At 41.1% G+C, this 12,183-nt stretch overlaps 1 protein-coding gene across 7 annotated transcripts in view; it reads right to left on the minus strand.

Annotated features, from left to right (window-relative positions):
- Positions 1-372: 372 nt before the first annotated feature.
- GIGYF2 (GRB10 interacting GYF protein 2) overlaps positions 373-12,183 on the minus strand; it is a 123,517-nt gene continuing 111,706 nt past the window's right edge. For all 7 annotated transcript variants that reach the window (XM_084891748.1, XM_084891747.1, XM_084891746.1 and 4 more), the window contains 3 exons: positions 11,384-11,583; positions 6,741-6,888; positions 373-1,410 (listed from right to left, as the gene is read on the minus strand). In XM_084891748.1, the coding sequence (XP_084747874.1) occupies positions 1,343-1,410; positions 6,741-6,888; positions 11,384-11,583 (416 nt within the window). In that variant the 3' untranslated portion in view covers positions 373-1,342. The remainder of the gene's footprint in view (positions 1,411-6,740; positions 6,889-11,383; positions 11,584-12,183) is intronic.

The raw sequence follows: 12,183 nt of genomic DNA on the forward strand, positions 1-12,183 counted from the left end.
AGTGTGACTGGCAATTCCAGATGGTGTCGTGGGGTGGGGTGGGACGTGGGAGGGTGGGGGAGGAGGGGCTGGTGGAGGCAGGAAGAGTATTTGTTTATAAATAGGGCTTGAATACATTTATATCTGAAGGGAAGGGTATGCTGAGACCATAACCAGAAGCCAGCACCAGGCTTCTCTTCATCCTATCCCATCCCTCCGTCCCACTGCATTCTCTTGTATAGTGGTTTCCATGGATGAAGGTCTTACAGATGGTCAGGTTTTATATGTTTCTTCTTCCCCCCTCCCATCCTCCCCAGAAAAGGCAACCAACTTGCCATTCCAGAATCTTTAAACAAAACCTTTTCAGGGCCACAGCAAGACAAACACGCAATGTCTGAGGAACCAGATGAATTTCCGAGCTTTTATCTGATGCAAAAGTTTATCCCTATTCAAAATGAAATTATACAAATTCATACATATGGTAAAGATCCTAGCTGCCTCTTAAACGAGACAATTTTCAGCAGAAAGGCCCAAAAACAAACTGGTCCTAGTCCTCTGAAGTAAAAATATTTATGGAAAAAATCAGTTTTGTAAGAAAGAAAAATTAAGAGTAAGTCCCTCTCCCAGGCCACAGGGTCTCCTTTGTCCAATCAGGTTGGAGTATGCCAGGGGAGAAGTCAGCTTGCGTGGAAGTCACTATCTAATGAAGAAAACATGAATCCTTCCTCCGAAAGGATGCTCAGAAAGAACAGGCGAGGGGTGTGTAACATCAAACTAATCCAATCTAAACTCCACCCGACTCAGGGCCTCTTTGATGCAATCCCAAAGTTAGCAATGCGGCCTTCAGACTGCAGAGCGCTGACGGTCTCTGTCGGACACTCAGTCACAGTCCATGGGCGCTTTGTAGCTGGCCAATGTCTGTTACCATTAACTCTCTTCATGATTGCACCAGCTAGACCCCTTGCACTTATTGGGGGAATAAAATGAAGAAGAAAAACAAAAGGAAAAAAATGACAAGAGAAAGTAAATTGCTATTGGCAGATCCCAACACACTTTCTGGGAGACAGTAGATGAAATCACGGCACAGTAAACACGTGCTGCCCAAAATCAGCCTTGTTGGAGAGTAATCCCAACTGCCACCCCCAAGACACAGGGTCTGGTCCACTTATCTACAGTCTGAGATGCTCACCAACAGAAATGGTTTAAAGGATTTTGGACACAAAAGGCTAGAAGAGAAAGCCTGAGATGATGGATTCTGTGATTTGTTGCAGAGTGATAAGAGTAAATGGTAAGTGTTGTGTCCAGAGGTGAAGAATCCATGGTCAGCAGAGAGGAGGGGGAAGGCCAGTCCACTGGCAGGTGCTCAGTAGTCATCCAAAGTTTCAATTTCACCCATATTGAGTCGCTCCGACGAAGCATTGACTGAAAACCCTGCAGGAAAAATTGACAATGAGTGACCAACACCCAGACAACTATGTGTCTCAAAGGCAATGGGCTGCAATTCTGGGCAGTAGGCTGGAATATGAGTCTCTTATTTTTGAGCACACCATAAGGGTGGAATAATCAGGGGAAGAAGAAAGAAGGATAAAGGTTAGAGCAGTGGTTTTGTTTTCTGCCCTTCAAATAAGAGATTTTTGTTTTTGTCTTATTTCTTAAGGTTCTAATATAATTTAATTAGGGAGAAAAAAACAAAAAACAAAAAAATACCAGCATTACTGCTTAAACAGAATTACAAACCACTGCCTTAGAGAGTCCGGAAAGGAACCTGGGGTATAAGTGTGTGTTCAGGCTAGGCCAGGCCAGGCTGGTCCCTGAGGGAGAGGGGAAATTCATTCAGGTTATATACCTTAAAAGAAATGGGGCCTTAGCTGCATTTGGGGCCCTAGCCTGTTTGGCTCAGCGGACATAGTGTTGACATGTGGACTGAAGGGTCCCAGGTTCGATTCTGGTTAAGGGCACGTACCTTGGTTGCAGGCTCAATCCTTGGCCTGAGTTTGGCGCATGCAGGAAGCAACCAATCAATGTGTCTCATATCAATGTTTCTCTCTCTCATCCTCCCTTCCACTCTCTCTAAAAATCAATGGGGAAAAAAAAAAATCCTTGGGTAAGGATTAACAAAAAATAAGAAATGGGGGCAGGAAAGCAGAGGTAACACATTCTGAGTGAGAGTAATACTACTTCAGCCCCACTCACTATTGGGAACAGCACCACCCTTAATTCAAAAACTCTATCAAATTCTGGCCAAGAGCTTTTGCAATTCAGAGGTAGGCGGCTTCAGGATAGATCCACTACAAAATACCTAGGGCCCTCAGAAATTATTTCTATCACATAGAATAGATCACAAAAATATTCAAGTATTTTATTCAACTCAATCTATTTTAAGTAGACCTGCAAAGGAAAGAATTTCAGTTAGCAATACTGAGTAAGTAAAATGGAATTTGTTTTAGAATAGCAGAACTGCCCTGGACAGTGTTTCTCAGTGCATCAGCTCATTCACTAAAGGGTCTCAAATTAAGTTCCTGATTAAAGGCATATACCTAGTTTGGTCATGGTGTGGGAGGCAACCAACTGATGTTTTTCTCCCTCCTTCCCTTCCACTCTCTCTAAAAAATGGAAAAAATATACTTGGGTGAGGTTTACCAACAACAATAACAACGAAAATAGAATGAGTACTAGCACTGAAGGCAGCAAGCAGTACTCACAAATACTACTAACATTTGAAAACCTAATGCCACCAGCCACATGTATGTAATTTTCCCATAAACTCCATAATCAGAGATTGATAAATAGAGTTATTTACAGGGCCTCTTTGGAAGGAGTGACTCCCAAAAAGCTTTCAGTTCATCCACCCTAAATGAAATCCCAAACTGTTTAACTGCTATTTGAGTATCAAAAAGTAAACAAGCCATGTTCTCCAGTCTAAAAGCAGTTCTGTTAATATTATTTGAGTTTTTAGCCTCCTCCTTTTTATTCCTAATGTTCAAGTTTTCAAACAAATACACTTTTTAAAGGTACCAATAATAAACCAAAAATGCTCTACATAATAAAAACAGCTTAATTATATTACATTCTTGACTCAAAAATATCATGAATTGAAAACATAAGCATGTCTGTTTATTAACCAGGGAAGCTGTGGTACAAGCTGCTTATAGGCCTGAGTCTGGGAGAATCAAGGTCTCCAAACCCCAACCTGAGCTCTACCCATCAACTGTGTTCCCACAGCCCACAAGACTTTCTCCCTTAAAAATAATGAAAGGCTTAGTGTTTGTATTTTTAAATAACAGTTTAATTAGGTAAGTATAAACACCTAAACACCAAACAAGTCTATGAAATGAGCTATTAATCTACTCTGAAGCAGGTTTTTCTTTGATGTCACTTATATCTCGAGAAAAGATAAAATGTGATAAAAACAATAATGAACTACAGGCAATAAAAGTGAAAATGTAATAACACAAACTAAATTATTTCTTAACCATAAAAAAGACAGGAAGGAGAAGAAGCCTGAGACCAAAAAAAAAAGTTATTTATCTATTACCCGATAACCAGGCTTTTTGCAGACATGGTCTTATTTACTTGCCATAGAAAACTAGTAAGGTGGACACTTTCCCCGTTTGATAAAAAGGAAAGCTCTGGAACACCAGGACGCCCAAGGAAATGCAAACGAGGATTTAAGCCCAAGAAGCCTAGCTCTAAAGACACATTCCCTTAGGTTCAGAACAACAGGCTGCCTCTCACTCACACAATTTCTTTAAGGTTCAAGAGCCTGTTTTTATTTTATTTTTAAAACATACTTTTACTGATTCCAGAGAGGAAGGGAGAGGGAGAGAGATAGAAACATCAATGATGAGAGAGAATCACTAACTGGCTGCCTCCTGCACACCCCCACACAGGGGATCGCACCCGCAACCCAGGCATATGCCCTAACCACAAATCGAACCATGACCTCCTGGTTCATAAGTTGAACATTCAACCACTGAGCCACACTGGCTGAGTTGAGAGCCTGTTTTTATAAGGAAAGTATAACTGTGTGTGTTTAAATTGCACGGGTTCACTTAATTTATAGGTGGATTTTTTTTCAATAAGTATGCAGTTGGCCCTTTGTATCCCAGGATTTCACATCTATAAATTCAGCCAACCTTGATGGAAAACAGTATTTTTAACTGGAAACTGGGAATCAATGGATGCAGAAGGCAGACTATATACATTGTTGTACGGCAATTTATATAAGGAACTTGAGAATCCTCAGATTTTGGTATCCGTACCAGTCCTGGAACCAATCCCCCACAGATGCAAGGGATGAATGAAGTTAAGTTTTGGGGAAGTAAAAATTATACTCAGACTTGTGATTGTGCAGGAGGTCTACGACCCTAACCCATGTTATTCAAGGGTCAACTGTATTTGACATATTTAAGTACAGGATTCTGGCTCACAATGGCAGCTGTTAGACAATGGAAGATATTAAAATGAGACTGAGCCGAAGCCGGTTTGGCTCAGTGGTAGAGCGTCGGTCTGCGGACTGAAAGGTCCCAGGTTCGATTCTGGTCAAGGGCATGTTCATTGGTTGCGGGCACATCCTCGGTAGGGGGTGTGCAAGAGGCGGCTGGTCGATGTTTCTCTCTCATTGACGTTTCTAGCTCTCTATCTCTCCCCCTTCCTCTCTGTAAAAAAATCAATAAAATATATTTTTTAAAAATTAAATTAAAAAAAAATTTTTTAAAAATGAGACTGGGCCCCCTTCTGATGGTTTGTTTTAGAAGCATGGCTCTCTTCTGATCTACTTTTTCAATGGATACTTTTGGATCAAATTAAATCCTGTTTCCTTCTCTGTGATGGGAAACTTGTAACTGGCGGATATTAATTTTCTTAATATGTAAATCAATAAGGCATATATAAGTTAAAACAATAATATGTGAAAGTGAGTAGGTAAAGGGCAGAAATTAGTAATTCTCAAAGAATTTCCAGAATGAGGTTCAGTTGAACAGAAATTTTCATAAAATGGCCTAAGAGACTACCCAAGTGAGTTTCCTTAATACTTTGTTGATTTTTTTCTTCCCCTTTAAGATATTCAGATTCCTTAAACTCTATTTCTAAATGACCTCTCATTCCCCTACACAGAGATTTTAAGTCCTGTTTTTTTCTTACATCTGTAATAGGAGATGGGGTCAGATCAAACACTTAACGCAATACTTAAGCCTCATTTTTCAAAAGAATCTTTTTCCTGACAGCCTAGCCTTTAAATGCTACAGCTAAGTAGCATGGGATTCTGAGCTAGAACTCACAATCAGACTTTTAGGAACACTTTTAAATTTATATTCATCTCTGTCAAAACTAAATAAAATTTTGGACTATTCTATCCATCCTTAACATAAATTTTCAAGACAGGCAGAAAGAACAGAATTTCACCAGATCTCCATGCTCCTAAAGCCAGCATTCAGGAATTAGCTCCAATGGCAATGCTCAAAGTTTAGTTTTTGTTACTAACATTTGCTTTCCCAAGGGCAGGAAACCTCTGGAGGAAAGTGGATTCTGTTCAAGGCAGAGTGGGGTTGAAACTTCCCTCCTGCTGTGCTATTCGCTCTCTCATGAAGGTCTCTCCATTGGAGTCTCATAGCCATTTCCTACTCAACTCATCCAACACTTAAATGCCCTATCATTTCCCCTAAAGCTCTCTCCACTTCACAGTGCTTGCTTATCATTTTAGCAAAAGCCAACACTATCCTTCCTGCTATCAAACCTTTCCGGTCTTTTTATCCAGCCAATTCTATCCCCTAGGATTCCTAGCTCTAAAGCCCACGTTCTCTTAGGTTCAAAACAACAGGCTGCCTCTCATACAATTCCTTTAAAGTTTGAGATCCTTAAAATTCCTCAAATCTATCTCCCATTCCAAAACCCTACTCACCTGGTCTATATTACAGCCTCCTAACCAAGCCAACATCCCATACCATTCTATTCCAGACAGCATGATTTATAATAGTCTATTTTACATTCATAAATGAATTAATAATTTTATCCTTGTATGTAGGTTGTTAGGCCAATTTAAGGAACACTAGCAGCGCATCAGCTTTGCCTATGCTGTTTATTACCCCAGAAACACCAGTCCCCATCCTTCCTGCTAGTCTTTCAAAGCCCCAATTCAGGTGTGTCACCTTTTCCAGGAAGCTGCCTTGTGCGAAGACACTGATCCTCATTACAGGACAAGAACAGCTATTGGTAACACAGAAGAGTAGAAAGAAAACAGGTCTGCTCTGCAATCCCAGGCCATGCTGACAGCTGGGTGACTGGGAAATGTTCTGAATCCTCTAGGCTGGGGTTTTCTCATTGGGAAAAGGAACATCACCTCATAAAGCAATCATTCTGAGAATCACATGATACACATGATCAACAAACACTGGCTCTTTTCTCTGAAACCTAATTGGATTTATAGTCAGTTTCCACACACATTAGCATTAAAGTTTATAAATAACTTTTACCATTCTCCATTATCATTATTTCCAAATAAATGAAAAGGCTTTCTAGGGAAATTAATATTAAATATAAAACAGGCTTTGAAGTATAAAGCACCATACAATCTAGACCCTATAGCACATGAGGCACAGCTCTTGCGTTGAGACACCCAGTAAATACTTACTACTTATTTTGAATGGTTAAAAGAATCAATTTGGTAGATGAATTATTTCTCTTCCTGAAAAAAATCCTACCATGGGACTGCTATAACATGCTATTCTCTCAATGCCCAGCCGAGACTTAAGACCTGTGCTCACCTAATAAACTGGGATCTGCTCGAACCATCTTCTGTTTTTTCTTCTTCTTCCCACTCTGTACGGCCTCAAAATTGGATTGTTGGTTGTTGCTTTGATTGGTCTGAAATACTGAATGGAGTGCACTGTGGTTCATCCCCCACACGGAGTCCTGTGAAACAAGACGGTACAAGTGAAGTTACACAGTGCACGTAGGCTTGGCCCACCCTCAGAGAATGGTTGATTGCCCTCCCTCACATTATCAACTATGAGTTTCAAAGAAAAAGCATACCACAGATTTTGGTAATTATGAATCCCACAGTAGTCCACTGAGCCACCCTTCTCCTTCATTTAGATTTGGACATCCTATTTAAGAGATATGCCTCCACAAAGCCTATCTTGGTAACTCCAGGTGTCACCCTGCTATGACAGCACAGTGGTCAAAACCTCTCAGGTCTGCACTGAGTCTGTACAATCCACTAGGAAATTCAATATACAGCAGATAAAATCACCAGCAGACCTATGAATTTGGCAATTTACATGCCTCACATATCCAAAGTGGAAGGTTCCTTTATTCTCTGGGCCCCTAGACAGAGAGTCTAGGCTGCAAACGAACTGGTACCATCATATCAAATAAAGTAAATGCCCTGCACTTCATTTCTATTGACAACCCAGGAGGGGTCTAGTCTTAAAACATTCTCCACACTTCTACCAACTGGTTCAACTACAAAATGATCTACCAGATATTTCGCACTTACTTGTTGCACTTATTAGAGCAATTTATTCAAAACTGGGACCAAGCCCTGACTGATGTAGCTTGGTGCTTACAGCATTGGCCTGCACACCGAAGAGTCTCCCGGTTAAGGGCATACACCTGGGTTGCAGGTTCAATCCAGGCTCCATCGGGGCGTGTGCAGGAGGCAGCCAATCGATGTGTACGTCAACCAATCTCTCTCTCCCCCTAAAACTCAATGGAAAAAAGTCCTCAGGTGAGAATTAACAAAACAAACAAACAAAAAACACTGAGATAAAGATTTAGTGAGCTAGCTGAAGGCAGGGTGGGTGGAGAAAGCCCTGCGGAAGGATGAGCCTGGATGCATTTGCCCAGGATCTTTGTCTTCCTATAATACGTCAGCAAAGTCAGCCACTTCACAAATGCAAAGGGCCTTCTGCATTGCTACAGAATGTCTCTTCTCTTGTAATTCTCCAAAATATTTTTCCTAGTACTGTTCATATTTACATCCTTTCACTTTTCCTTCAGTTGATCCCTGTCAGTCCTCTACTCAAATGGATTTCAAATGCCCTATACTTCACTGTATATTGCATGTTCCCAGAAGTGACCTATAAAACAAACATTATCTCTAGTAAAATTATGTGATTAAAGAATATGAATATTCTAAAGCCTCTCCCTTAATTATGCCAGTTAGTCTTTCAAAAAACTTATACAACAAATCTTCATTATTCATGGATTCCACATTAATAAAATCACTACAATAGTCTGCCCTTATCGATGGTTTTGTCTTCCTTGGTTTCAGCAATCAGAGCCCAAAAATATGAAATGGAAAATTCCAATAATAAACAATTCATGAGTTTTAAATTGTGCACTGCTCTGAGTAGCATGATGATATTTTGTACCACCCCACTCAGTGCCACCCTGGACATGAATCATCCCTTAGTCCAGCATCACCATGCTGTCTGTGTACTTGCTACCTGCCCATTAGACATTTAGTAGCTACCTTGGTATCGGGCCTGTTATCAGAGAGCTAAAGACACCACATTCACCTAACTTCTATTACAGTATATTGTTATAATTGTTTAGTGTTGTTAATCATTTATTGTGGCCAATTTATAAATTAAACTTCATATTAAGTATGTATGTACAGGAAAAAACATATAGGATTCAGTACTACCCACAATTTCAGGCATCCACAGGGTCTTACAACATGTCCGCTGTGGATAAGGTGGGACTACTGTATTCATTGTAATTTATTTGTAACCCTCAAATCAATATCAGAAGTGCTTTTGTGGTCATTTTGGACATGTATATGTCCAGAGCAGTGAAAAGTCTGAGTTGCTCGAGGTACACATTTACAGTTGAGGCAGATCAGAGCAATACTCTACCTACCTATCTCAGCTCTCATATTGTAAACAAGCATCTTTTTTAGCCTATTTAGTGTCATGTTTCCCACATTTTTGTCCTTTTTTGTTGATGATTTCATTGCTTAAAATAGCCCCCAAGTGTTAAGTGCTGTCTAGTGTTCCTAAGCACAAGGAGTCTGTGATGTGCCTTATAGAAAATATATGTGTTAGGTAAGCTTCATTCAGGCATGAGTTAGAGTGTGCTGGCTGTGAGTTCAATATTAAGGAATCAACAATAAAGGGGGCCAAAACCAGTTTGGCTCAGTGGATAGAGCGTCAGCCTGCGGACTGAAAGGTCCCGGGTTCGATTCCGGTCAAGGGCAAGTACCTTGGTTCTGGGCACATCCCTAATAGGGGGTGTGAAAGAGGCAGTTGATAGATGATTCTCTCTCATTGATGTTTCTAACTCTCTATCCCTCTCTCTTCCTCTCTGTAAAAAATCAATAAAATATATATATTTTTAAAAAACAACAATAAAGGGGTAGGCAAAAGTTTTACAAATAACACAATAATTAATAAGAATATAATAACCTATTTCACAATCACAACTGTAAACCTACTTTTGCCCATCCCTTTATCCTGCCTAATAAAAGAGAAACATGCAAATTGACTGTACCTTCGCTATGCCCATCAGCCAATCAGGGCAACTACGCAAATTAACCAAACCAAGATGGTGGTTAATTTGCATATCCAGGCCAGAGCAAAGACTGATGAGGACAGTGTAGAAAGAAGCCAAGCACCACAGAAAGGAGCGAGAAACAAGCAAGTGGGGTGAGGGAGAAGGGAGGGAAGCAGGCAGGGCTGTAGAGAAGGGAGGGAAGCAGGCAGGGCAGTGACAGCAGCAGGAAGCCCTATTGCAGGAATCTTCCTGCAATGGGTCTAGTCCTACCTAATAAAAGAGTAATATGCAAATTAACCATCTCTCTGCTCAAGCCACACCCACCAATCCATCAGAGCGAGTATGCAAATTAACCCCAACCAAGATGGCTGCAGCCACAGAGAGCAGTTGAGAGGCTTGGGTTTCAATAGAGGAAGCCCAGGTTTCCACATGCCCTGGCAGGACTAGGCCTCCACTCAAGGTTATAAAGTTTCAATTATAAAAGGTAAATAAATCCCAACAGAAATGGCGGAAGCTACAGAGTGAGCAGGGGCTTGGCTTCGCTCCAGGCTACAAAGTTTCAACTGTAGAAGATAAATTCCAGATACCCGGGCCTCCACTTAGGTCACTGGGGGGTATGGCTGGCCTGTAGATCACCACAGGTCCCTCACCCAGGCCGCCCCACACCCCAAAGGAACCCCCACCCTGATCCAGGACACCATTCAGGACAAACCAGCTGGCCCCTACCCGTGCACCAGGCCTCTATCCTATCTAATAAAAGCGTAATATGCAGATTGACCATCATTCCAACACAGAAGATGGCTCCCCCCATGTGGTCAAAGATCCTGCCCCCATGTGGACACAAGATGGCCACAAGATGGCCAGCAGAGGAGGGCACTTGGGAGAGACCAGGCCTGCAAGGAAGGGCAGTTGAGAGGGAACAGGACAGCAAAGGAGGGCTGTTGGAGGCAATCAATACTAAAGGGGAGGGCAGTTAGGGGTGACCAGGCCAGCAGAGGAGGGAAGTTGGGGGCAAACAGGCTGGCAGGGGAGCAGTTAGACATCAATCATGTTGGCATGGGATTGGTTAGGGGGTGATCAGGCTGGCAGGCAGAAGCGGTTAGGGGCAATCAGGAAGGCAGGCAGGCGAGCAGTTGGGAGCCAGCAGTCCTGGATTGTGCGAGGGATATCCGACTGCCCATTTAGACCCATTTAGATCGGGTTTAAACGGGCAGTTTAACATTCCTTGAGGAGTCCTAGATTGGAGAGGGTGCAGGCTGGGCTGAGGGACACCCCCTCCACCCTGTGCGCAAATTTTGTGCACTGAGCCTCTAGTATTAAATAAAGCATCTTGAAACAGAAACTCACATAAAATAAGGTTACATACTGATCAACTGACAAAACAGTTGTAACCAAAGGTTTGCAAAAAGTTAACCCTTTATTTCCCCTAGGAACAATGATTCAGTATTCACTAATTCAGTCTTGGCAGCAACTTCACAGAACACACTACTATGAATAGCAAGATCTAATTGTACCTTTAATATCCCCACCAAAGACATAGGAAATTGTCAATACTCGGTTAAATGGTTTCTGAGCACTGGAGATTTAACATTTGTAGGTTTTAACTGTTCTAAACCAAATGTATGGGTCTATGACAAGTTAAAATTTGCAATTTGACTGAGGTATGTATATTAACTAATAATGGGGCTGGTCGTGTGCCTAACAGTGAATGAATAGTTATATTTGCTATTTGAGAAATTCATCAAGATCTCTGGATATGTAATTTAAAAATATCACATCTACTACAGCTTTGATCATTAAACATACAAAAATTGTATCCTTGTTTTACTTTTCATCTTTCTGGCTGCTCAGAATTTCAAGGTATGAATAAATGCTCAGGCTCAGGGCTGCAATCCCTACTGCCTCCTACCTGCTGCGGCTGCTGTGGCTGTGACTGCGGCTGCGGCTGTTGCTGCTGCTGCCGCTGGCTGGCTTTCTGTTTGGCACGACGCTCGAGGAACTGCTTGGCAAACTCCTTGGCCTCAGATGTGTCTCCAAAATAGCTCTTAATATAATCATGGACGTCATAAGGAGATTCTACTTCTTTCAGGAAAGAAACAAAAGTGGGGACTGCAACATGAAAGGGGGAAAGAGGTAAAGAGTAATAATGAAACACCACATAACAAAAAATTAGCTTCAGTTTTTAATATATTGTCAATTCTACACAGACATTGATGATGGAAACTTAAAAGGTACATAGCTATTGTATTAAAGTCCTTAATCCACCTTAGAAATTAAAAACAAAACAAAACACTATCATTGCATTATCTCAAATTATCTGAAATGGACTAGAGTCAAATAAAGACATATCACATGCTTAGTTTTACCAAACATTATTTCAATTGAAACAACTGCTTGCCTATATCTGAAGTCATCTGGGTATTCATTTTTTTTTAAATCAAATAATACTTATAAGTGCCATGATATGTACCAGACACTTCAATAGGTACTAAAGATATAGCCATCTCCTCCTTTCAGATCACTGAGATGTCATATGTTTAGAGAGAAATCAAGCAGTGTAGTGTAGGAGAAAAGCACAAGTGTCAGAGTTACACAGACATGGGTTTAAAATTGACTAGGGAACTTGCTGGCTGTGTGACCTTGATGAGTGCCGTAGCCATTCTGAGCCTCCGTTTCCTAATTTATAAAATGTAGGTAACATCATTTACA

Source organism: Pipistrellus hanaki (genome assembly GCF_964339955.1).
Source record: "Pipistrellus hanaki genome assembly, chromosome: 8".
Lineage (NCBI taxonomy): Eukaryota > Metazoa > Chordata > Mammalia > Chiroptera > Vespertilionidae > Pipistrellus > Pipistrellus hanaki.